The following is a 27,663-nucleotide window of genomic DNA, read 5'->3' as shown; positions in this document are numbered from 1 at the left end:
GCGAGGCGCTGCTATGTGGTTTAATTGCTGGCCGTCAAGCAACACTGGGAATTCTTTCTCAAGGTGGGCTTTGGGGTTTGATCTGCTGGGTTACTCTTGGTTAGAAAACGCCGACTGTGCAAATGACGGTTAGGGTAAGTAATCATGTCTTTTATCAAGAAATTGGTCTTCTTGACTAGTGAAATTATGCAACTCTGTAAGTGTATTAGCTGATTTGGAGATATGTGCAGGGCAATAAGGCTGAGTTTCAGTTTGGGTTTAGCACTATATTAAATATAAGGGTAGAACTCGTAGAAAAAGGTAGCATTTACTATTCCCGGCTATCAGAATGTGTCTTCAAGGCTTTTAGAATGGAAGACAATAATTTTGATCTTATTATTTGCTTTCCAGGAAAGCTTTTCTTTGAAACTGCGCAGTTATCAATCAGAAAGAAGAAAATATTTGGGGTATGCTTCATACTAATTTATACACACTATGCTACAGCTGAACTGAATCATTGTTCAGATCCAGACTACATTTGTCCTTTATTTGAAATATCTTAAATAATAATTAAAGTATGTCATGATTCCAAGGGGATCCATGTATAAAACTAGCTTCCGGTTACATATACAGTATACAATATATAAGGAAATTGCTTTTAGTACAAGAGAACATCCAAATTTAGCCTTATTCTTAACCTATCTATCTTGGCTCTCCTTCTATGAGCGTGGAGAAATTAGTTTATGGCAAGTCAACATTTCCCACACTGAATCTTCATTATTTGTAGTGTGTTTCCGATTTAGACACTTGTTCCAGTTTTTTAAAACTCTTATAAAGCAGTGTAAGTAATTTTTTATTTATCTAAGGAAATTGTAAATTTATAACTATGTGCATGTATGAAACAATTGAACAAAAATAACAAAATAACAAGAAAAAAATAACTACAGTCATATCGGTATTCATGATAAGTAGAATGGGTTTAATTGCCATCACTTCAGGAGAAAAATGCCTGGTGTTTCAGTTATACAAAAGACTAATGGGGTCGGGACCATCAAATCTTGAGGGGGGAAGTTAAATCTGAAGAGCAAACACAACACCAACTGACATATTTTAATGACAGAAGAAAGATTAATACCTTGGATAGTTTTGTATGCAAGAAAAACTAAATGCACAAGTATAGTATAGGTGGTAACTTGCTCAATAGTAGCAACTGTGAGAGGGATCTTGGAGTCCTAGTGGACAATCACTTAACTATGAGCCAGCAGTATGCTGCAGCTGCCAAAAAAGACAACACAGTGCTAGGCTGCATTAACAGAGGGATAGAATCATGATCACATGAAGTGTTAATACCACTTTACAATGCCTTGGTAAAGTCACACTTGGAATACTGCATCCAGTTTTGGTCACCACGATGTAAAAAAGATGTTGAGACTCTAGAAAGAGTACAGAAAAGAGCAACAAAGATGATTACAGGACTGGAGACTAAAACATATAAGGAACAGTTGCTGGAATTGGGTATGTCTAGTTTAATGAAGAGAAGGACGAGGGGTGACATGATAGCAGTGTTCCAATATCTCAGGGGCTGCCACAAAGAAGAGGGAGTCAAGCTATTCTCCAAAGTGCCTGAAGGCAGGACAAGAAGCAATGGATGGAAACTAACCAAAGAGAGAAGCAACCTAGAAGTAAGGAGAAATTTCCTGATAGTTAGAACAATTAATCAGTGGAACAACCTGCCTCCAGAAGCTGTGAATGCTCCAACACTGGAAGTTTTTAAGAGACTGGACAGCCATTTGTATGAAATGGTATACGGTTTCCTGCCTGAGCAGGGGGTTGGACTAGATGACCTCCAAGGTCCCTTCCAACTTTATTATTGTTCTTGTTGTTGTTGTTATCATTATTATTTGAGACAATGACAGAAGCCAGTCAGGAAAATAGGAAGAGTTCATCTTTATGTCCAAGTTAAATATGCATTTTAATTTTGTAAAAGTGTTTTGGTGCTTTTAAAAGCAACACTAACAATGGTTGACAGGCATAGAGGTATTTGCTGGGGAAGAGGTGAAAACAATACTATGAAGATGAAGTAGAAAATAAAGATAAATTGGTACCTTGGCAAGATGCAAGAGAGGGAAGGCTCAAATAGGTCAGAACAACTGAAAATGAACCAATTTTCTCAAGGCTGAATTAGCCATTTCAGTGCCAGTCTTCATACAGATGCCTAAGCCTGAAGTTTATGAGTCAGGATTTATTGATCAAATCACAGCAGCCTAGTACAGTACATAAATCCTGCTAAGCCACAATACCTAGGTTCTGCCATCACATTTACTAAAAAAATAAATACCAAACTACATTTTAGTTAAGGGAAATGTATGAATCCATCAGTAGCTACATTTTCTTCAAGTATTTTTGACTGTAATTATTTTGACCAAGATTGAGTGAATCATGATTTATTCAATTAACCCCATATATGGATTTACATGGCATAAAGAAGCTGGTAAAGCAGGAATTAGAACAAAGAGTCCAGAATTTGAAAAGGAGAAAGAAAACCACTTAATTTTTAGAACCAAGGAAGAGAAAGGAAGCTAACTTGATTTCTGTGTTCTGTAATAAGCAAACCTTCTGCATAAATAGTGTTCTTTTTGGCCTGCAAAAAAATCAATTTATCTACTCGTACTCTTCCCTTAACTAGTTCATGTGAGACTGAATTTGTGGAGTGAAAGGGTTACTCTCATGCTTCTGAAGTCTGACAAATGGGTTTAGTTAACATATATCAGGGGTGTCAAACTCAATTTCATTGAGGGCGCATCAGCATTGCGGTTGCCCTCAAGGAGGCCGGGTGGGTATGGCCAGGGTGGGCGTGGCCTACTGGGTGGGCGTGGCTAGAGTGCGTATGGCCTACTGGGTGGGCGTGACCAGCTCTACATCGTTCACATCAAGGGTGCCTATGGGGGCCTGGGAAGGAGTGGGACAGATCTGAGGGTCTCTGGGCCAGGGCCAAGGCAGTGGGGGCCGTTTCCTCACTGTTTCCAGGATGGCTTCGCGGGCCGCATGGAACCACTTCGCGGGCCGGATCCGGCCCCCGGGCCTTGTGTTTGTCATGTCTGTTGTGATTCAGGGTCAGCCTGTGGGTTCAGCAGTTGGATCGGATGACTCAGATGAGGGGGAGGAGGGGGGTGTTGAAGAACTTGCTGATGATGGCTTTGAGGCTCCGCAGAGCCCCCAGCCAGGCCCCTCCCACCTGGTGGAGACCCAGCTGTGTGAGCCTGACAGCGTGGATGAAGATGACCCACAGCTGGCCCTGTTCAAGGACGCCCGACGCAGGACGCAGTCAAGTAGGAGTAAACAGAGGAAGGCAATGGGGCTTCTCGGAAGGAGGGAGAGAGAAGCCACGCCCTGAACTCTTTATAAAGGACTTGTGTGGGGAGGGCTGGTTTGCTGAAAGCAACTGCTCAGATAGTGTTTCAAAGCTCCGGTATCTTGGTTCGTGTCTTGTTTGTTTTTGTAATAAATTTGGCAGACGTATTCCAGCCTCTTGCCGTCTGTAAAGGGGTTGCCTTTTCTGCAAGGCCGGTAGCAGGCTGGTACAGAACAATGTCTGACATATATTCTAAATAGGTTTTTGGTCTAAAAATATTCTGACAGTCATTTCTATAACTTTGCGTATCACCATAGAACAGTATTTCTCAACCTCAGCAACTTGAAGACATGTGGACTTCAGTTCCCAGAACTGAATGCTGGCTGGAGAAATCTGGGAGTTGAAGTCCATATATTTTAAAGCTGCTGAGGTTGAGAAACACTGTTCTAGAATTGCACAAAGGGGCTAACCCTTACAGAATATTTATCATGAGCAACATAATAGGAAATTCCTCTCTCCCTTCCTTGCTGTAATTATAAATAGGAGAAAGATTATCTGAGGTTTTTTTTTCTGTTTCTGTTGTTGCAGCATTTTGTCATCTTAGAATAATCTTTCGGAAGGCTCCTAAAAAGAAGACCAAAATGACCAAAACTGAAGAACTGCCAGATAGCCAAACTTCTGAAGAGTTTTATGAAAAATATGAACCTAAGGAAATTTTAGGAAGGTAAATATTTGAAAGTTGGTGCTATCATAATAAGTAATTTGCTATGTGACCTTCAAAACAAAAAATACATTTATTCCTTTAACCAACGTTTTAGGAAGCAAAGTCAGTTTCAATATAATCCATTCAGATCATAGCAAATTAATCTAATTATTTCAAATAATTTAGTTACAAGAATAGATAACTGAAAATAATTAAATTTGAAACTTCAGTTCCCTGAAAATGGATGGTAAGTATAGTCAAAGTATTTGTGAATATTGGAGAAAATTTCTGTATTTTAAACTTTTCATAAACATGGCAGCGGATGTAGCTGGATATAGTTTTTCCTCAGAGATTTCTAGAGTATCTCGGCTACCATTGAACAGAAAATCTGAAAATGGTTTGCCTACAACAGTTTGATACCTTCCAGATGTGGTAGATAACAATTCCTATAATCTAGATGCTATTTGCTTTTGAGCAGCCTATGCCTTACACATGAAGTTGGCGGTCTCCCTGACTGTTCCCTGATACTGGACTCAAAGGGAAACTGCCACTGAACAAGGAGGTTCCACCCATTGCTCAAGGCCTAATGCTGTTGGTATTTTTTCATCCTTTGCTCCACTTTTAAATCCATCTAATATAATGACCATTGCATTTTGTGCCTATAAATTTCATTAAAGTTTTTTTTGTTCTGTTGCAAATCTTCTGCCAACCTATGCACCCACATTTTGTATTTCTGAGAAAAGAAGATCCATTTTTCTTCCCTTCTGCCACTCAGATGATGTATAAATAAGGTAAAATAGATTTATTTGATTTCATCTCAGCTGCAGATTTCAATATCTGTTTAACAAACTCTTTTACTAAATTTCCTGAGAAAATTTTTTGGGCTGAGAGGATTTCTTAAAGAATAGGAAATGGACAGTTCTTCCATGTAGACTCCTCGTTTATAATTTTACACACACACACACAGAGAGAGAGAGAGAGACAGAGACAGAGACAGAGACAGAGACGGAGAAGAAAAGCTACTTTTATCTTTAATATACACAATATGAGCTACAATACAGCCACACAATCAGCAAGGGATGATTTGTTTTCCATTTCATGGGCTCAGTGCAATAATTTAACTTTTATCCTCTTTTATTCTGCAGTCCTGCCTCTGTTTAGAAGCATTTCATAGCCTGAATATTGCCTATTCAGAAAAAATAAATCAGAAGTCTGGTGGCCTCTTTTCAGGCTAACAGATTGTATTTAAATTGATGTAAATAAATTTAAGTGATTCATATCACGAATGTGCCATGATTACATCACTTTACATAAGAATTCTTTTCTAGTATAAAATATTCCTTTCATCAATAGAATACAGTTGAAGATCACACTATTTTGAACATTTTTGACTTCAACAAAATGATTGGCTTCAACTCTCAACAATTTTATTTTTTATTTATTTTTATTTTTAATTCCATTTATATCCCGCCCTTCTCCGAAGACTCAGGGCGGCTTACAAACTTAGCAATAGCCTTATTTATTTTTATTTTATTTTTATTCCATTTATATCCCGCCCTTCTCCGAAGACTCAGGGCGGCTTACAAGCTTAGCAGTAGCCTTCATTCTATGTATATGCCTGCTTATTAGGGCTTTCACACACACCCCAAGCGGCATTTTTACAAAGTCAGCTTAATTGCCCCCAACAATCTGGGACCTCATTTTACCTACCTCGGAAGGATGGAAGGCTGAGTCAACCTTGAGCCTGGTGGGATGCGAACCTGCACTAATTGCAGGCAGCTGGTGTTACTTAAGGAGGCATTAGCCCACTGCTCCACCAAGGCCATATCTTCAATTATTATCTCTAAATGTGCTATTAATCTAGACTCTGACTAGACTCCAACTGTGTGGACATAAAAATGGTGCACAGTAATACCATACCATAAAAAATGGTGGCATGGAGTGGAATAACTTAATTTCACCCTATAGCTTTCACATTTCTGTTAAGATCTTTTACTATTCTATGAAGAAATTTCCTACTAGCATTTGTTATTTGGCAGCATTTCCAATAACTGCCAATTTTTAATAAATCTATTTAGCTTTGCTATTCCTCTTCTCACTTTGAACATGAGGGAATAACAAAGGAGTAACACAGCCTTTTAGAGATCTGTGTTTGTGTGTGGGTTTGATTCTTTCCCTCTCTCTAATTCTCCCTCTTTCTTCCTAAGATTTCTTTTATGTCTACTGTCTTTTCAGAGGAGTCAGCAGTGTTGTCCGCAGATGCATTCATAAAATCACTCGACAAGAATATGCTGTTAAAATTATAGACATCACAGCTGGAAATCTCTCTCCACAAGAAGTTCAGGAGCTGAGAGAAGCCACTCTGAAAGAAATCAATATCCTCCAGAAAGTGTCTGGACATCCTAACATTAGTAAGTTAGATTTTGCTTCCAGATCATCCTAATTATACCATATCAATAAACCAGTGAAGACAAAGAAAGTGAAATTACTATTGGCTGGGTTTGCATGACATGCATAACCACCTCCTTCTTGCAAACAGTGATGATGATGATGATGATGATGATGATAATAATAATAATGATGATGATGATGATGATGATGATGATGATGATGATGATGGTGATGATGATGGAAGGGACCTTGGAGGTCATCTAGTCCAACCCCCTGCTTAGGCAGGAAATCCTATACCATTTCAGACAAATGGCTGTCCAGTCTCTTCTGAAAAACGTCCAGTGTTGGAAACATTTGCCGCTACTGGAGGCAGGTTGTTCCACTGGTTAATTGTTCTAACTGTCAGGAAGTTTCTCCTTAGTTCTAGGTTGCTTCTCTCCTTGATTAGTTTCCATCCGTTGCTTCTTGTCCTGCCTTCGGGTGCTTTGGAGAACAGCCTGGCTCCCTCTTCTTTGTGGCAGCCCCTGAGATATTGGAACACTGCTGTCATGTCACCCCTCACCCTTCTCTTCATTAAACTACACATACCCAATTCCAGCAACCGTTCCCTGTATGTTTTAGCCTCCAGTCCCCCAATCATCTTTGTTGCTCTTCTCTGTACTCTTTCTAGAGTCTCAACATCTTTTTTATATCGTGGTGACCAAAACTGGATGCAGTATTCCAAGTGTGGCCTTACCAAGGCATTGTAAACTGGTATTAATACTTCATGTGATCTTGATTATGTGCTATGTAGAATATAGAACATATGTTCCATTGGCTGGAAGGAACCTTTGAGGTCTTCTAGTCCAACCCCTGCCCAAGCAGGAGACTGTCAGAACTGCCACTTCTCTACCAGTCTGCCATGAACCCTGGGGAGAAGCTGGAAGGGAGAGCGAAGGCATGGGGGGGGAGTGAAACTGAACTGTTGAAGAACAGCTCTCTGTGAGAACCAATGAAGTTTCCAAGGTCGTTTTCCGGGGAGCAGAATGCCAACATGTAGAGTGACTGTTTCCAAAACACCTCTTTTAAAATTGATTGGACAGAGAGACAAACAATAGGAAGGAACTTATTTCATTCCAGACAAATGGCTCTCCAATCTCTTCTTGAAAACCTCCAGTGATGGAACACCTACATCTTCTGGAAACAAGACATTTCACTGATCAATTGTTCTGTCATGAAATTTCTCCTTAGTTTTTTGTTAGTCTGCCCTTGATAAGTTTCCATCCATTACTTCTTGTCCTGCCCTCAGGCGCTTTGGAGAATAAATTGATCCCTCTTCCCTGTGACAGCCCTTCAAGTATTGGAAGATTGGCTATCCTGTCACCCCTAGTCCTTCTCTTTGTTAGACTAGATATACCTAGTCCCCTCAGCAGTTCATTGTATGGGTTAGCCTCCAGACTAAACTTTAATTTAATCAATATTCTTACAAAGACATTTCTAATTTTGGTAGCCTCTGCTAATTTTTAAACAATTGAGAATCCAAAATCCTTCTGATCAACTAGAAAACCACCTGATCTGCTAACTAGTTCTTCTGTTTGATGGCTGTTGACCTTTTCCATTTCAACCAGTGGTCCAGATTAGCCCCTCCCCTCACTTTCCCTTGCACTACTTGGGCTGGTGTATTTTCAATTTGCTGACGAATCAGCATTATTATATCTGCAGGATACGATTTCAAGAGGAACAGTTTATGTTTGGAAAAAGAGCATCCAGCTAATGTTAGCTACCATATTGCTCAATGTCAATGAAGATTCTCAAGATTCCCAATCATCCGGGTCATGGTTATCGCAAAGGTGCTTTTCCAAAAGGCAACTGGGCTTTTTTGTTTTTTTTCCTTGAAAAGATTTCACTTCTCATCCAAGAAGTTGCATCAGTTCTGAAGAACTGAAGAAGCTTCTTGGATGAGAAGTGAAATGTTTTCAAGGGGAAAAAACCAAGAAAGTCAAGTTGCCTTTTGGAAAAAAAAATACAGTATTGCTATTTTCTAGTACTGTATGAAGGAAAGCTATGGCCAAATTTATCATCCCTGTGCCGTTTGTAAGAAATTCTTGGCATCTTATTGCCTGGAAAGAATCCCAAGCCTTCCTATACAAACATAGATGACAACAAGATCATATTAGAGTCTCTCTCTCTCTCTCTCTCTCTCTCTCTCTCTCTCTCTCTCTCTCTCTCTCTCTCTCTCTCTCTCTCTCTCTCTCTCTCTCTCATAGTGATATTTTTTACAGATGATCAACCTTTGTATTTTTTTCTTTGAATCTGCTCCGATCCTTGCTAGGTTGATCCTTACATCTACAATGCAAAGCACTAACATTTCTAGTCTGCTCTGCCCCCAGAGGCATAAACAAGTATACAGAGAAAAAACAGAGGTCTAAAAATAACTGAACAATAAACAATATAGATTAAAATGGCACTGCCTCAAATTTAACATTCCCAAGAGTCAAGTTTCCATGTCATGGAATAATCATCATAAATAAATAAATAATAAACGAACAGGCATTTTGTTCATAACATGCCCCATGTAACAGTCATTGAAAATAAGAATATCTGATTCACTGATGTTGCTACACCCAGTGATGTTAGGACTGAGGAAAAGCAATCTGAAAAAAAAATTGCAAAATACCAGAATTTGTAGATTGAGGTTGAATGTTGTTGTTGTTGTTGTTAGTTGCGAAGTCATGTCCGACCCATTGCAACCCCATGGACAATGTTCCTCCAGGCCTTCCTGTCCTCTACCATCTTCTGGAGTCCATTTAGGCTCACGGCTACTGAGCCATCCAGCGACCTCATTCTCTGTCATCCCCTTCTTCTATTGCCCTCAATCTTTCCCAGCATTAGGCTCTTCTCCAGTGAGTCCTTCCTTCTCATTAGGTGGCCAAAGTATTTGAGTTTCCACTTTAGGATCTGGCCTTCTAAAGAGCAGTCAGGGTTGATCTCCTCTAGGACTGACCGGTTTGATCTCCTTGCAGTCCAAGGGACTTGTAGGAGTCTTTTCCAGCACATAGTTCAAAGGCCTCAATTCTTTGGCGCTCAGCCTTTCTTATGGTCCAGCTTTCACAGCCATACATTGCAACTGGGAAGACTATAGCCTTGACTATACGCACTTTTGTTGGCAGGCTGATGTCTCTGCTTTTTAGTGTGCTGTCTAGATTTGCCATGGCTTTCCTCCCCAGGAGCAAGCGTCTTTTAATTTCTTGGCTGCAGTCCCCATCTGCAGTGATTTTGGACCCCAGGAAAAGAAAATCTGTCACTACCTCCATTTCTTCCCCATCTATTTGCCAGGAACTGAGAGGGCCAGATGCCATGATCTTGGTTTTCTTAATGTTAAGTTTCAACCCAAGTTTTGCAGTCTCCTTCTTTACCCGCAACAAGAGATTCTTTAGTTCTTCTTCACTTTCTGCCATTAGAGTGGTATCATCTGCATATCTTAGGTTGTTGATATTTCTCCCGGCAATCTTAATTCCAACTTTTGATTCATCTAGCCCCACCTTTCTCATGATGTGCTCTGCATATAAGTTAAACAGGCAGGGTGACAGTATACAGCCTTGCCGGACTCCTTTCCCAATTTTGAACCAATCAGTGGTTCCGTGTCCAGTTCTCACTGTTCTCACTGTTGCTTCTTGACCCATATATAGGTATCTCAAGAGAAAAATGAGCTGGTCTGGTACGCCCATCTCTGTAAGAACATACAAGCGTATGTTGGCAATTTGATCTCTAGTTCCTCTGCCTCTTCGAAATCCTGCCTGTACTTCTGGTAGTTCTCGATCCACATACTGCTGGAGTCTAGCTTGTAGGATTTTAAGCATAACTTTACTAGCATGTGAAATAAGTGCAATGGTGCGATAGTTTGAACATTCTTTGGCACTGCCTTTCTTTGGAATTGGAATGTAAACTGATCTTTTCCAATCCTGTGGCCACTGTTGAGTTTTCCAAATTTGCTGGCAAATTGAGTGTAGCACTTTTACTGCATCGTCTTTTAACATTTTGAATAGCTCAGCTGGAATACTGTCACCTCCACTAGCTTTGTTGTTGCTCAGCTTTTCTAAGACACACTTCACTTCACATTCTAGGATGTCTGGCTCGAGGTCAGTGACCACCTCATCATGGTTATCAGGGATGTTAAGCTCGTTCTTGTATAGTTCTTGTGAGATGGTCTCACGATAAAAAGGCATCACGCAGGAATGCAATAATTCAAAGCTTTATTTAACGATAAAGTAAATAGAAAGAGTTCCCTGGCATGGAGACATCCATGCCTGGGTTGAGCTCATGGATCAGCAAGCAAGCAAACAGAAGAGAGAACAAAGAGAGCAGAGAGAGAGCAGCCCCTGAGCAGAGGTTTTTATGGGGGGTCTTACCATAAAACTCTCGCCAATGGGGCTGCAGGGGCCGGGGACCCCTGACCTACCAGTGGGAGCAAAGAAGCCTCTTTGCTCCCATCTGATGACCTTTTTGGGGAACTGCCATGGCTGGCACAAAACATCTAACAGTTCTTCTGTGTATTTTTGCCACCTCTTCTTAATCTCTTCCGGCTCTGTTTGTTCCCTGCCATTTTGGTCCTTAATCATGCCCATTTTTGCATGAAACGTTCCCTTCATCTCTCCAATTTTCTTGAAGAGATCTCTAGTCCTCCCTATTCTATTGTTTTCTTCTATTTCTTTGCACTGTTCATTTAAGAAGGCATTCTTATCTCTTCTAGCTATTCTCTGGAATTCTGCATTCAATTGGGCATATCTTTCTTTTTCTCCCTTGCCTTTCGCTTCCCTCCTTTCCTCAGCTATTTGCAAAGCTTCTTCAGACAACCATTTTGCTTTCTTGCATTTCTTTTTCTTTGAGATGGTTTTAGTTGCTACTTCTTGTACAATGTTGCGAACCTCCGTCCATAGTTCTTCAGGCACTCTGTCTATCAGATCTAATTCCTTAAATCTATTTGTCACCTCTACTGTATATTCATCAAGGATATGATTTAGTTCATACGTAAGTGGTCTAGTGCTTTTCCCTACTTTCTTCAGTTTAAGCCTAAATTTTGCAACAAGAAGCTCATGGTCTCAGCCACAGTCAACTCCTGGTCTTGTTTTTACTGACTGTATAGAGCAGTGGTGGCGAACCTTTTAGAGACCGAGTGCCCAAACTGCAACCCAAAACCCACTTATTTATTGCTGGGTGCCAGGCGGGCATGGCCCACTGGGTGGGTGTGGCTGTGATGGTCATGGAAGATTGGGTGGGTGTGGCCAAGGTCACCTCAATGTTGCTCATGGGGAGGGACACTTGCCTGTTATTCCAGTTATCTTTTGGCTTCCTGCTTTAGCATTCCAATCCCCCATGATGATAAGGACATCATTTTTTGGTGTTAGTTCTATAAGGTGCTGTAGGGCTTCATAGAATCGGTCAATTTCATCCTCTTCAGCACCGGTGGTTGGGGCATAGACTTGGACTACTGTGATACTGTGATACTGAATAGTTTACGTTGGATTCGAACTGAGATCATTCTGTCATTTTGGGGATTGTATCCCAGTATTGCTTTTCCTACTCTTTTCTTGATTATGAAGGCTACTTCATTTCTTCTGAGGGATTCTTGCCTGCAGTAGTATACCTGATGGTCATCTGAATTAAATTCACCCATTCCTGTCCATTTTAGTTCACTGATTCCTAAGATGTTGATGTTCAGTCTTGTCATCTCTTGTTTGACCACGTCCAGCTTGCCTTGATTCATGGATCTTACATTCCAGGTTCCTACAGAGAAAAAATCTTTACAGCATCGGACTTTCCTTTCACCACCAGACACACTGCTGAGCATCCTTTCGGCTTTGGCCCAGTCCCTTCATTCTTTCTGGTGCTAGTAGTACTAGCCCTCTGCTCTTCCCTAGTAGCATATTGGACATCTTCTGACCTGAGGTGCTCATCTTCCAGTGTCATATCTTTTTTCCTTTTGGTACTGTCCGTGGGGTTTTCATGGCAAAGATACTGGAGTGGGTTGCCATTTCCTTGTCCAGTGGATCACGTTTTGTCAGAACTCTCAGCTATGACCTGTCCGTCTTGGGTGGCCCTGCACGGCATAGCTCATAGCTTCATTGAATTACGCAAGCCCCTTCGCCACGACAAGGTAGTAATCCATGAAGGGTTGAGGTTGAATGCTTATATATAAAAAAAGAAATCTGCTGTTATACCATTTGTGATTGAAGCCCTTGGAACAATACTTAAAGAACTTCTTCAATACTGGTCATTTTGAATATCGGACCTGGACACCCTAATTTTACAAAAAAAAAAAAACAACACAAAAAACCCTGCTTGGGACTGCCTCTATCTTGCTAGCTTAATAATTCTTTGGTTCTTGGTTAGAAGTTCAGTTATTAAGTTTTTATCAGTCTTTGACTGTAGATTTGTAGATCACTTATATAATGATGAATAATCACAAATGTCATTTCCTCCAATACAGAGAAAATGAGACAGTGACAATTCACAGGGAGATCCTATGCATGTCTATTGAGAAATAAATCTTTATTGTATTTGCAAAGCACCATCATGGTTTAACAATTGCTTGTTGAATAAACTATCATTGGTTGGATCCACTCATCTTCTTAAGCTATAAGCCAAAGAAATCATATTATGGTTTAAGGCAAAGTGTGAACAGAAATGCTGAAGTGAATGGAATTTAATTTCTGATGAGTGCATAGATTATATCCTTAATGGTGGGAGGTTTTTGCTCAAAATGCCTTGATAATAATTAACTTGGTGTGACTTTTTGCTACACTGCCTCTGGATGGATAATAGGCAGTCTTTTAAATGAAATTAATAAATATTACTAATGTGGTTTAAATACCTCATCAGAAGCTGAGACTGATAATAATCATCCTAAGTAACTCCTTGTCTTCTTTCTCCTTCTCCTTTTTCCATCATTGTCATGAGTTGAAATGGATACACCCAGGGACAAAACTTAGTGAAGAATAGATGTAAACCCCTAAGTTCACCTGGGAATATATAATATGAATCTTGAGGGGTCCTTGGTGCTCTCTGAGCTTGGTTGGTTTTTTGAAGGAGTTTCATTACCTAAACTAGGTAACATCATCAGTGCTAAGGGATCATCAGGAGCCCTGATAATGTTACCTAGTTTCGGTAATGAAATGTCTGGAAGAAAACAACAAAGCGCAGAGTACCAAGGACCCCTCATTTCAACCCTGAGCTACAAATATTCTCCTTTATTAATATGGATCCAGTGGTGGGATTCAGCTGGTTCGCACCACTTCAGTGGAACCGGTAGCTAATTTTTTGTTGCCCAGGCCCAGAATGGACTTCTGAAAGTGGCATCCACACAGAGAACTTGTTGTTCACATATCTGAATCCCACCACTCTATGGATCTCATTTTTTATTATGTGCCACCAAGTAACCACCTAGATCAATGATAGTGAACCTTTTAGACCAGGGATGTCAAACTGCCAGCCTGAGGCCTGGATGCGTCATGTGGAAGCCGCGCCCACCCCATTGCCGGCAATGGCAAAACCATTCCGATACATTGCGCAACATCACGTGACATCGCGAGTTTGACATGTTTGTTTTAGATACTGAGTGCCCCAAAACCACCACCCCACCTCCACCCCCTGCCCCCCCACCCTCCACCTACTGCCTCCATAGCCCGCCACAGATCACCCAGGCTTCCCTGCAGTGCCATGGCGGCCACACCCTCCACTTGCACCCCACAGCATCATTTACGCATGACAGGGCTTGAGGACAGAGTCTTGTCCTACTACCCGGATGTCGTGTCTTTGATTGTGCTGCTCCGCATGGGCCATGCCTGGGGGCAACTCTCTCGGGGGGGCTGCTGGGGAGGAGGGGGCTGTGTGGGGAGGCAGGGCTGGGGCAACGGTGCACGTGCCCACAGAGAGGGCTCTGCGTGCTGCCTCTGGCACGCGTGCCATAGGTTCGCCACCACTGACCTAGATAGATTTGTGTATCTTTTTTTAATGGGTATTAAAACAGTGATTTTGGATTGTCTCTCTGTACATGAAAGAAATATAAGAATAAAATCAGGATGCCATCCATGAGGAGTACAAGTATGTGATTAGGAGGAGTAATGGCTTGGCAATGTAACATTCTACAAGGTCTCAGGTTCAGATTCTACTGTTTTTCAAAACCAGAGATTTTAGAAAGTCACTTGTTGTCAAAGTGGAGAATGCTAGGATAGGTGAATGGACCATATGAGGATAAAGCAGCAGCATCCTATGCTCCTGTTGTATGGACAGAGAAGATCCAGGGCACACTTGCAGAGAGACAGAACAGTCTGTGTGATTGTGCAATGAAGCTAGGGGCCTGTGCTTCAGTACCTTTCCGTTCCTGCTTAGTTTTTAAGAAAATTTGCAATATTATTTCACATTACTAAAATATCCCATTTTGTTTCCAGTCCAGCTGAAGGACAGCTTTGAATCTCACACCTTTTTCTTCCTGGTGTTTGATCTGTAAGTACCAGTGTTCTTTTTGGAGGGGGGGGAGGAAGTATCAAATATATCCTCCTAAAAAAGTGACTTATTTAGGCTGGTGGGATTGCCTTGTGTTTTCTATAGTACATGCCAGGAAAGCAGTTTGAAAACTTTAGTTAGAAAAGTGGTGTCAACTATCATCTGTTGGCCAACTTGACTTGGCAGATGGATCATCTATGTGGAAATATACTCATTGAGGTAGATCAATGTACTACTTCAGAGATCACTTTTTTATTAAAGAGTTTTACAAAAACAAAGTTTTACAATATATCCCCAAATCCCCCCCACCCCAAACCCGCCCACTTCCCCCCCTTCCCAGAGCTAAATACAGGATTATAGTTACAATAATCATATTCTAAATAAAAATTATGCATAATATACAATTAACCAAATTCATAATGTGCTTTAACTCCCCTTTAACATAACTATAAACAAAGTACCAATAACAATATCCCACTAAAATCTACTCATAAGCTAAATGGAACTTTTTAGTCCCATATTTGTTCTGAATATAATTTATCCATCTCCTCCAAACTGAAATATATCTTTCCTGTGAATGATCTTTCAAACAAGCAGAAATCTTAGACATTTCTGCAAGATTTGAAACTTTAAACACCCATTCTTCTATAGTAGGCAAACTATCCTTCTTCCAATATTGTCCCACCAGAGATCACTTCTTGATAGAGCACATATTTACAAATGTGGCATTTTCTATCATCAAATGTAGACTGCTAACTTGAATACCTTGAAAGAAATAAACAAATTCATTTATTTTTATTATGGTTGATTGGACACTCAGCCAGAGGTTTAGACTGGATTTGGCATTTTTATCTATCAAGTCCTTCCCAAGAACCTGGAATAGACAGAAGTTGTTGTTTCGTGGTATTAAAAAGATCGTTGCTGGACATAAGCTGTCTTTTGCAATTGACTGGTGGTGATTTTGTAAACGCTGACATGGTGTGCAACCGATGCTCCAGATGTTTTGGGATTGTACCCAAGGCGCCTATTACCATTCGTACTATCTTTGCTTTGTTTTTTCCCATAGTCATTCTACTTCTGTTTGGAGGTCTTTGTATTTTGTGATTTTCTTCTATTCCACTGCCTCCAGATTCTTCCATGTCCGCTATCCAACTTTTTTGTCTTTCTTATTGACAATTGTTAAGTCTGGAGTGTTATGTGGCAAGTGCTTGTCTGTTTGAACTGTAAAGACCCAGAGCACTTTTAACTTCTTCATTTTCTGTTACTTGTCTATTTTGTGGTGTTACCGGTTCTTGCTTTCAGGCAAATGGTACTTCTTGCCCATATATTTTTCTCCACCATAGAAAAGGAGACAATGCCAATTCACTGTGCAATCCTATGCCTGTCTACTCAGGAGTAAATCTTACTGGCTGTGTTTGTACACAGCCACCCTCTGTAATGCTTTCCTATCCGAGGCTGTCAGACCAGCATACCAAACCACAATACAGTACGCAAGGATGCTCTCTATAATAGACCGGTAAAAGAGGGTCATTAGCCGTTGTTCTACCCTGTTCTTCCGCAAGACCCTGAGAAAGTGAAGTGTTTAATTGTGGTTTGTTTTAACCATTGTTTAGTGAATAAATCATAATTGACAGGGTTCACACATATGTTAGTTAAACTACAAGTAGTCCTTATGATCATAATTGAGCCCAAAATTTTGTGTTGCTAAGTGAGACATTTGTTAAGGAATTTTGCCCCATTTTACAACTTTGCCTACCATAGTTGTTAAGTGAATCATTGCAGGTAAGTTAGTAACACAGTTATTAAGTGAATCTGGTTTCCCCATTGACTTTGGTTGTCAGAAGGTCGTAAAAGGTGATCACATGACCCCGGGACACTGCCACCGTCATAAATATGAACTAGTTACCAAGCATCTGAATTTTGATCACATGGCCGTTGGGATACTGCAACAGTCGTAAGTGTCATAAATCATTTTTTTCAGTGCTGTTGTAATTTCAAACGGTCACTAAACGAACTGTTGTAAGTTGAGAACTTCCTGTATAAAACAAACAAAAATAGTAACAGAGTAGGACTAGGATGAGGAGAAAGAGTTTTTGATCGCCACTCAGTCAAGAAACTGGCTGGTTGCTTTGGATCAATCCTTCTCTCTCGGCCTAGGCGTATTTCACCGGCTAAGATGGGAGGGGTGTGTGTGTGGGGGGGGGGAAATCATGTATGTCCCAGATATGTAGTTTACCCAGATTTCATACAGGAATTGTGGGGATATAAATACAGCAAGAAGCCATAGCTAAGTGAAATGCCCATGTCCAGGAGCAGTCTACCTCTTAGGCAAGTAAGAGGAGAGGGTCATGCTTGCCAGGTTTTCGAAGGCCTTGGACTGCTTGATAAAGGCCACAGTGTTTAGGAGCAGGGTGGTGCATGGAGACTCCAGCAAAAGACTTTTTGTGTTCTTCTCTCCAGCCATATATTGCAATTCGATATCTATACCAGCTTGTTTAACTGTTTGTGAAGGTCTCTGCTGACCTCAGGGCCATCTGTACCATCCACCGCTTCACCCACCCCCAGCCACGAGGGAGCGAAGCTTTCTGCAGCTGTCTCATCTTCCTGCTCCCGTATCATTAGCCTGCTCAGATTTCCACATAACCTTTGCTAAGGTTTTGGCTGTCACAGATCCACACTATTTTTAGGCATCCTGGACTTGTGTAATACTCTCATGGATATCTGCTTGAAACCGCTCTACCAGCATCACCACTTCCATGGGGAAAGAAAATTCCATACTCAAAAAGTTGTTTAAAACAGATTGTTTGAGGATTCTTGCCAATGAAAAACTTGACAGGCTACAAAGGGATGTAACAAACTGCCTCATAATACAGAGAAGCAGGTAGAACTGTGATTTTTTTTTAAAAAAGCAACTTGTAATGTTGACCATAACAGCATAAATGAAATACAAATTCTAGACTTACGACCACAATTGAGCCCAAAATTTCTGTTGTTAAGTGAGACATTTGTTAAGTGAGTTTTGCCCCATTTTGCGACTTTTCTTGCCACAGTTGTTAAGTGAATCACTGCAGTTGTTAAGTTAGTAGCATGGTTGTTAAGTGAATCTGGCTTCCCCATTGGCTTTGCTTGTCAGAAAGTCGCAAAAGGGGGTCACATGATCCGAGGACACGGCAACCGTCAGTTGCCAAGCGTCTGAATTTCGATCCCATGATGATGAGGATGCTGTGATGGTTATAAGTGTGAAAAATGGTCCTAGGTCACTTTTTTCAGTGCCGTTGTAATTTTGAATGGTCACTAAATGAACTGTTGTAAGTGGAGGACTACCTGTTTAGAGAAGCTTGTAGTGATTTTTTTAAAAGCAATTTGTTAGGTATACAATAGCAGCATAAATGAAATATTTCAATCAGCCTTCCTGATTCAGTGCCCTCCAGATGACCTCCCGGTTAGACTACTGCAATGCCCTCTATACATGGGGCTGCCCTTGAGGACCACCCGAAGGCTTCAACTGGTGCAGAATTCAGCCGCACGAGTTTTGATGGGAGCTTCCCGATACTCCCGTGTAACACCTCTTCTCCGTGAGCTGCATTGGCTTCTGGTTGCCCTCCGGGTGAGATTCAAGGTGCTGGTAATGACCTATAAAGCCCTAAATGGCTTTATAGGGAACACCTGCTGCCAGCATCATCTTCCCATCGTCCTGTGCACCCCCACAGGGAGGGCCTTCTCAGGGTACCGCCGGTTAATGAATGCCGGCGGGTTATTCCCAGGGGAAGGGCGTACTCTGTGGGTGCACCTGCCCTATGGAACCAACTACCCACAGAACTTAGGACTGCCCCCGACCTTCGCTCATTTCGCCGGGACCTGAAAACTTGGCTCTTCGATCTGTTTGGTCCAGACTGTGGGGTTGTTAATTTAACTGGGTTTTAGATTTACTCTTGGGGCTTGAATTTAATTTAATTGTTTTAATTGTTTTTAATTTTTTGTATTCATGGTTTTAACTGCCCTGTAAACAGCCCTGAGTCCTACGGGAATAGGGCGGTATACAAATCCAATAAAATAAAATAAATAAAATAAATAAATAAATGAGAAGACAGCCTGGTGGCACCATTTCAACTAACACATTTTATTAAAAGGCTTAATCTTTTGGAAGTTACGGCTGACATTTCCACGTGCACAGAGTAATTTAATTGACACAGGTTATAATCTGGGGTGAGAGGTCAGGCGAAATAGGGGTAGCAAGAAGACAGGTGGATATGCAGATACAGTTTATATCGGAGGCACATTATAACTACCTTATCAATTAACAAATGTAATACATTAAGAACCTTTTGTTTGTGTTTACAAAGATAGTCTGAAACCTTTTGATGTTTAGGTAGTCCAAAGCTTACAACCATTTATTAAGTAACCGTTCAAAGTTACAACAGTAGTGAAAAAAGTGACTTATGACTGTTTTTTCACCATTATGACCATCTTCATGGTCATGTGATCAAAATTTGGCAGCTTGGCAACTGGAATGTATTTATAATACTTGCACTGTCACAGGGGTCATGTAATTACCGTTTGTAACCTTCCTAGCTGGCTTCCAACAAGCAAAGTCAAGGGGCCAGATTTGCTTAATGATCCTACGATTCATTCAACAACTGCAGCAATTCACTTAACTATGGCAAGAAAGGTCATAGAATGGGGCAAAATTCACTTAACAACTGAATTAAGCAGTGGAAATCTTGAGCTCAGTTGTGGTCTTAAGTCTAGGACTATCTGTATTTTATTAAATTCTACAATCTCTCAACCTTACAAATCAAAGATCAGATTCCTGATGTTTGGCTGCCATAGACCACTGTTTCTTAACCTTGGCAACTTTAACCTGTGTGGACTTCAACTCCCAGAATTCCCCAGCCAGCATGTTGAAGTTGCAGTCCACTGGAGTTGTTGAAGTCCACACATTTTAAAGTTGCCAAGATCGAGAAACGCTGGGATTGACAGTCACATACAAGTCAGAAGCAGAAGTGTCATATTGTGGGTCCATGTTTTATTTTTATACCTTTCTTCATTTTTAGCATATTGTACATGTCTAAATTTTCTCCCTAAACAGAATGAAGAAAGGAGAGTTATTTGATTACCTTACAGAGAAGGTCACCTTAAGTGAGAAGGAAACTAGGTGAGCTATTTCAACTGACAATGAATGAATGAACCTTTATTGTCAAAGTACAACCATGTATACATTGAGATTGGCTGAGCCTCCCTTCGTGCCCCCACCCCCAACTCACAGTGACAACAAACCCTCCATCTTATTACACCATGTGAGCTAATTGCACAACACACCGGCCTTGCAAGTCAATCATGCATAAAGTTTACAAAATTATTTCCCGTTCAAGAGCCTGACAGCCCATGGATAGAAGCTGTTCTTCAGCCTCTTGGTATGGCTGGCTGGCTACACTACTATCTCTCCTACCTGATGGAAGGAGAGTAAAGAGATACCGTCCAGGGTGTGAGTCATCCCTGAGAATCTTCCTCACTCATCCAAGGCAGCGAGCCCTGGCGATGTCATCCAGTGGTGTCAGGGAACAGCCCACAATGTCTTGTGCTGTGCTCGCCACCCTCTGTAATACTTTCCTATCCGCGGCTGTCAGACCAGCATACCAAACCACAATACAGTACGCGAGGACGCTCTCTATAGTAGACCGGTAAAAGAGGGTCATTAGCCGTTGTTCTACCCTGTTCTTCCGCAAGACCCTGAGAAAGTGAAGTCTCTGTTGGGCCTTTCTGGCCACCTGAGTTGTGTTAACTGACCTGCCAATCTCATCAAATGTCAAAACATGGAACTTCCCTCCTCTTTCATATAAGGGTCTCTTGCAAGCTAGTGAAATATGTGGTGCTTGGTGTAATCGATTATACAGATTAGTTGTGACTAAAATCTCATTGGTTTAAATAACAAAGTTTAGCAAGCTTAGGCTAGATCTGTACAGTACTATATTACGATTCACCTCAGCCATATATGAATTACTTTAAGACATGTACAAAATGTGTTCTTCTCTCTACTCCAGTGTTTCTCAACCTTGCCAACTTTAAGATATGTGGACTTCAACCCCCAGAATTCCTCAGCCAGCATAAGGTATTATTGGGCAAGATTGAGAAACACTGCTCTACGTATTTGCTAGCCATAAGCAACTCATTTACCTTTCCGGGAATTTCAAGCATTTATAAGAGGTGTTCAGGGTGAAATTCAGTTTGAGAAGCTGTACTAATGGATTTCTGCATTAGGCAGGGGTTAAACTAGATGTGCTCCTGGTTCCCCTATATACCCCTTACAATCTATACTACAGTATAATTCTATGAAAGCACATTGCAGTAAGATTTCGTGCACCTCTTTACTGCCCTCTAGTGGTTGTCTAGAATTGGGCAGGCAGCCCAGATCTGGTAGCCCTGGTTACATAATCCCCAAATGCACATATCCATTCACATCTAATGATTGTGATATCAAAATACCCCAACCTGACATGCTCTCCTAATATGTTGGAGATCTTCCAAAATATCTGAAAATTAGGGAAGACCAGTTGATCAATGGGCAATGCCAGGAACCAAGCAAATGTATTAAAAAAGTCTGCCTTTTACAGATGTTTACTCATTTAACTGATCAGACCATTTTCTCCCTGTAGGAAAATCATGCGTGCTCTTTTGGAAGTGATCCAGTTCCTCCATTCCTTGAACATAGTCCACAGAGATCTCAAGCCAGAGAACATCCTGCTAGATGACGACATGAACATCAGACTAACTGATTTTGGCTTCTCGTGTCAGCTGCAGGAAAATGAAAAACTCAAAGGTGGCCTGTCCATCTTAAGCAGAGATTTTAAGGGATAGGGCTGTGAGTTGGTGGCCTGCCTGTAGCCATGAAGCTTAGGAACGTAGCTATCTAAGGAGAGACCTGCATTGAATCAGCTTGCTCAAAACAGCAGTAGCATGTGGTATTAATCCAGCTATCACAATTTGCTAACCATAATGTTAAAACTTTGCATATGGCAGTGGACTTAGCCAACTGCAAATCATTAAGTAAGCCATGGAAACGTAGGGTTTAATCCAGTGTGTAAATAATTTTCTACATTGACTAAGGGCACTTCTTCAGGATTCCACACAAGGTTATGTCTTAGATAGAAATTGAATTAGGGATCTTTTATAGACAGACAATTTGCTTGATTGCTAAACCATTCTTTAAGTCCTCTTTAGCTGCTCCAATATTAAAGTCATGTTTTTCTTCCTACACAAATTTTGTTGTAGATATGAACTGACTTGCTTCATTGATACAGTTGGTGATGATATATTTGGATGCAAAGATTTTGACTCTTGTGGTCATTTTAGGCTGCTCCAACCATATCTCCTCTGGTCTTGGGAAGTATGACTTCCACAGAAACATCTGCCTACACAATGCCAGACCATTGCTTTATGAAACACTTGTAGTAGGCTTCTTGTATTCCTGGAATTAGCATTCTTGTGAAGGAGCACTAGATCTATGTGTTAAGTATAGGATAAATTTTCTCTTGGGTGATCAGTTTAAACTGAGAAAGACCAGAATTTTGCTGCATTCAGATCCAGGTTGTAAATCCCCTTTTTTGGGTCCTTTGTAGATTTGAACACTCACTAAGCAACTGGTCATAGGGCTACCTATAATGCCCAATTCCTGAGTTTAATCAGTATCTTGAACCATAAGGTAGCCAACTAGATTAGGAGTATCTGATATGCCAAACCACCAAGGAAAACGCCCAGGAATGTGGCAACACTTGCATCTGCTGAAACAAGGTCGTAAAAATTTCCATTTTTTATTGCTTTTCTTGCAGAGATCTGTGGCACTCCTGGCTACTTGGCTCCAGAAATACTAGAATGTTCCATGGACCCAGATCATCCAGGTTATGGGAAGGAAATTGACATGTAAGCAGGATTGTGTGGCAAGTTCACCCATTACTCTAAGTCTAAGCCATAATTTGGGTTATTTGGGTTTAAGCAAATAGTACATGAATTTTGGATATTCAGAGGATCTAGCACAATCAGTGATGTGTGAACATCATTAATTGTGGCATATCAGTAAATCATGGCTAGTACAACACAGCTTAGAATGTGAATTCTGTTATATTTATCCTAATGAAAAAATAAATGTAGTTTTTTGAGGAACTCACTTTATTTCCCATCCAATCACTGTTTCTCAATTTTGGCAACTTTAAGATGTCTGGATATCAGCTCCCAGAATTCTCTAGCCATTTTGCTGGCTGCAGAATTCTGGAATTTGAAGTTGTCAAAATCACAATCCTAGGCTGCATTAACAGAGAGAAGGAATCAAGATCATGTGAAGTGTTTATAACAGTTTATATGCTCTAGTAAGACCACGCTTGGAATATTGCATCCAATTTGGTTGCCACAATGTAAAAAAAGATGTTGAGAGTCTAGAAAGAGTGCAGAGAAGAGCAACAAAGATTATTACAGGACTGGAGGCTAAAACATACAAAGAACAGTTGCACGATTGGTTATGTCTATTTTAATAAAAAGAACAAGGGGTGGCATGATAACAGTATTCCAATATTTGAGGGATTGCCACAAGGAAGTGGGGGATCAACCTATTCTCCAAAGCACCTGAAGGCAGGAGAAGAAGCAATGGATGGAAACTAATCGAGGAGAGAACTTAGAACTGAGGAGAAATCTCCTGACAGTTAGAACTATTAATTGCCTCCAGAAGTTGTGGATGTTCCAACTCTGGAAGTTTTAAAGAGGAGATTGGACAACCACTTGTCTGAAATGATATAGGGTTTTGTGCCTGAAAAGGGGGTTGGACTAGAACACCTCCAAGGTCCCTTCCATCTCTGTTATTGTTATTCTTAAAGTTGCCAAAGTTAAGAAGCAAAGTTTTATGGAGATGACTTTTCATCTCTGTCCATATGTTATTGCTTTTTTTAAATGCCAGTTTCTCCCAAATTTGTCTTGTCCAAAATTATGCCCTCTTAATATTTTGGACTACACCTTGGTGTATGTTGTGTAGTGGGTCCGACGCAAGGATGAGACGCCAGCCGGTGTGTGAGTTCAGCTCTTTATTGGAAGGGGGTAGTGAACTGGGGGAATGAGGGTTACCTGGCCTCCTTAAATACCCGGCCAGGTAAGCAGACAGCCAATGGGGTTGGCCCTAGGTTTCCCGCCAAAACTGGGTTTCCCGCCGAAACCGTCCAGGCCAACGCCCCCTGGTGGCTGTTGCTATGCAGGTGCCTGCATACATAACAGTGTATTTGCAGCATAAATTGGACAAATAATAATTATTTGCTTTAAGTATCAGCATATATAATTCTTTGTAGCTAACAATTACAATATGTGGTATAATTGCTGTGTAAGTAATACCATAACGATCATTAGTCTGCTTGAAACTTTACTACCTACTGAGGTCTAGAAAAGAAGACAGAAAAATCTGTCTCTCCTGCTGCAACAAAGATGTTCTCCATCAACCTGCTTGTTCATCGGCAGGGAATCTTTTGAGTTGATCTGTAGAAGGTGGTATTGTATGGTGTAGCTTAGGAAACAAATTCAGATTTGGTCAATGAATATTTTGTTTCTCTGCATTTAAAACATTTTAAATGCAGAGGAACAAAACATTCACGAACATTGATCTTCAAAAATATTCAGTTTGTCCTCCTGACGGTTTCCATGTTTCAGGTGGAGTACAGGAGTCATCATGTATACTTTGCTGGCTGGATCTCCTCCTTTCTGGCACCGGAAGCAGATGCTGATGTTAAGGATGATCATGAATGGAGATTACAAATTTGGGTCTCCAGAGTGGGATGACCAATCAGATACAGTCAAAGACTTGGTAAGTAAAGGTCTACGGAGATTCTCAGTCATCCAGGTCATGGTTGTCCCAAAGGTGCTTTTTTCACGAGGCAACTGGGCTTTCTTGTTTTTCTTTGAAGACATTTTGTTTCTCATCCAAGAAGCTTCTTCAGTTCTTCACTTCAGAGCTGAAGAAGCTTCTTGGATGAGAAGCTAAACGTCTTCAAAGAAAAACAAAAAAATCCAGTTGCCTCGTGAAAAAAGCACCTTTGGGACTTGGTAGATAACTTCCACCTGGATGGATCCGGAGGCTCTTGGAGAAAACTAAATGAGAAAAATGCAGGTTAGGGAAAGATCAAAGTAATTAGAACAGCTGATGATTAAGAAATTAACATCAAAAGTATAGTACTTGAGCCCAATAGAAAAATGGTTCTCCTTTGTTTCTTGGCATTCACTGTTCTGTGTAATGGGATTGTATGGAGAACCTCTGAATGACGCTGAGCTTGTCGATCAGAAGGTCGGCAGTTTGGCGGGTTGAATCCCGAGTGCCGCGTAACAGAGTGAGTGCCTGTTACTCATCCCAGCTTCTGCCAACCTAGCAGTTCGAAAGCACGTAAAAAATGCAAGTAGAAAAATAGGGACCACTATGGTGGGAAGGTAACAGCGTTCCGTGCTCCTTTGGCATCTAGTCATGCCGGCCACATGACCACGGAAGACGTCCTCAGACAAGTGCTGGCTCTTCGGCTTTGAAATGGAGATAAGCACCAGCCCCTAGAGTTGGAAACGACTAGCACGCATGTGCGGGGGAACCTTTACCTTTACCTTAGACCTGTTGTGTTTTTCCACTGTGTTCAAAAAGCAATGACTCCACTTCTGAGACACAACTCTGTTCTTCTGCCTACAGATTGCCCACTGCTTAGTGGTGAAGCCGCAGAATCGTTACACAGTACAGGATGCCCTCATCCACCCCTTCTTCCAGCAGTACATGGTGGAGGAAGTTCGGCACTTCAGCCCCTTCCGGAAATTCCGGGTATCCCAAATTGCAGAGAATTCTGGGAAAGAGATAGCCATTTTCTTCAGTAATAGCCAAGGATGGGGGCGGGGGTTTAACAAAGTTGAGATGATTATAATTGAAGCTTTTTGTTACCTGCCATGCATGTAAAATAGATATGGGCTTAGATCGTGCGATTCCTGCCCACCATCTTAACTTTTTTGATCCACCCCACAGATGTGCCTGCTGCTGACTCTGATAAGGAGTTCTTTTCAAATGGAAAAGGGGGAGGCTAAGTCAGGGGTTGTTGTGGTACCTGCATGCATTATGCTGCTGAACTGTGGATCCTAACCAAACAAGATACATTCACACAACACACTAAACCATTGCAGTTTCCTTAGCTTTGGTTCAGTGCATTGTGCAAGCATGAGATTTATTCAGCAAGCTATGATTTAGCATGTCACACAAATCAGGCTTGAGTATCTTGGCCAAAACTGATAAATGGCAATACATTAAAGATATATTAACTGTTTTGGTATATCTGAAACAAAGTTCCTGATGGAAAACCTGAAAGACCAGGTTAAGGGCAGATTGTCATGATCAAAAGTTTATGTAGTTGCTAAGACTTGACACCAATTTGATGTCATATAAACAAACTAGGCTCAAATGGGGATGAGTAATTGGTGCTTACAGGTTTTATGAAACTCCAGCCATTGCTTAGCATGTTGTAGGAATCCAGTTATCACATTTAAAGGTAGTGGAATTTATTTATTTGAACACAGCATATTAATGAACTTGAATTTAATGTGCTGTGTTAATGTACCACAACCTGAGAGGTGAAGAATTGAACCAAAAGCATTCTGTATATAAAAATAACAGGTTTTTATTGGCAGTGGCCCATTCCTGATGAACTAATGCATCCTTTAAAAGAAAAAAAAGAATCACAAACTAATCAGATATACTTTAAAGAAGATGCCAGTCTAACAAGCATCTCTTCCCAGGTCATCTGCCTGACTGTTCTGGCTTCGGTTCGGATCTACCTCACCTACCGTAACCTTAAGCCAATCACTCAGGATGTGCTGCAGCGCGACCCCTACGGACTGAAGCCGGTCCGCAAACTGATCGATGCTTGTGCCTTCCGGATCTACGGCCATTGGGTGAAGAAGGGAGAAGCTCAGAACAGAGCCGCCCTCTTTGAAAACACTCCCAAAGCCATCCTGCTCAGCTTGGCCGCTGAAGAGGAACTTCTCTGATTTCCAAAATCTCCAGGGAGAAAGCAATTCAAAGAGCCTTTGGCATCTTCCAAGTGGGCTGACCTGGGAATTCCAGCACGGTCCCAACACACGTGCTGACTTCAACTCCCACAGTTCCCCAGCGAACAATGATAGAAATGAAATAGCAAAATGTAAAGCTGAATATAGACCTGAACGTCTTTTCACTAAGTGCATTATTAGTGTTATAATTGTTGGTGGTGCAATCAGTTTAGACGATCTGGCATTTTTGTTCACCAGTTACAGGTAGCCTTTGACTTACAACCATTCATTTAGCAACTGTCTGAAGTTACAACAAGACTGAAAAAAGTGACTTGCAACTGGTCCTTGTGCTTACAACCCTCACAGTATCCCCAGTCACGTGACCAAAATTCCAGCACTTAGAATGGTGTACATGTAGTCCTCACCGCAGTTCATTCAGTGACTGTTTGAAGTTACAACAGGACTGAAAAAAGAGACTTATGACCATTTTTCACACTTACAACCGTTGCAGCATCCCTCATGGTCACATAATCAGAATTCAGATACTTGGCGAGTGATTCATATTTATGATGGTTGCAGTGTCCCAGGATCATGTCATCCTCTTTTGTAATCTTCTGACAAGCAAAGTCAATGGGGAAGCCAGATTCACTTTGGAACCACTTAACAACTCTGGCAAGACAGGTCATAAAGTGGGGGAAAACTCACTTAATAAATGTCTCGC

General features: G+C 41.1%; 1 protein-coding gene across 1 annotated transcript; it reads left to right on the top strand.

Moving 5' to 3' along the window:
• On the top strand, positions 1-27,212 carry PHKG1 (phosphorylase kinase catalytic subunit gamma 1). Its single transcript, XM_083349784.1, has 10 exons — positions 1-134; positions 3,920-4,055; positions 6,270-6,445; positions 14,852-14,906; positions 19,996-20,061; positions 21,560-21,723; positions 22,733-22,823; positions 24,585-24,738; positions 25,603-25,728; positions 26,691-27,212. The coding sequence occupies exons 2-10, from the start codon at positions 3,973-3,975 to the stop codon at positions 26,940-26,942; spliced, it is 1,167 nt and encodes a 388-aa protein (XP_083205910.1). The 5' UTR covers positions 1-134; positions 3,920-3,972; the 3' UTR covers positions 26,943-27,212.
• Positions 27,213-27,663: the final 451 nt, after the last annotated feature.

Source organism: Vipera ursinii, assembly GCF_947247035.1.
Source record: "Vipera ursinii genome assembly, chromosome: 1".
Lineage (NCBI taxonomy): Eukaryota > Metazoa > Chordata > Lepidosauria > Squamata > Viperidae > Vipera > Vipera ursinii.
The sequence above is the reverse complement of the archived record's forward strand: the minus strand, read 5'-3'. Positions and strand labels throughout refer to the sequence as shown.

What these genes read in the sequence shown, in the direction of transcription:
- PHKG1 (XM_083349784.1), top strand. Translation starts at nt 3,973, where the DNA reads ATGACCAAAACTGAAGAACTGCCAGATAGCCAAACTTCTGAAGAGTTT. An exon ending in GGAAAATGAAAAACTCAAAG is followed by an intron (nt 21,724 to 22,732) that starts GTGGCCTGTCCA and finishes CTTTTCTTGCAG; the next exon opens with AGATCTGTGGCACTCCTGGC. An exon ending in GCCCCTTCCGGAAATTCCGG is followed by an intron (nt 25,729 to 26,690) that starts GTATCCCAAATT and finishes ATCTCTTCCCAG; the next exon opens with GTCATCTGCCTGACTGTTCT.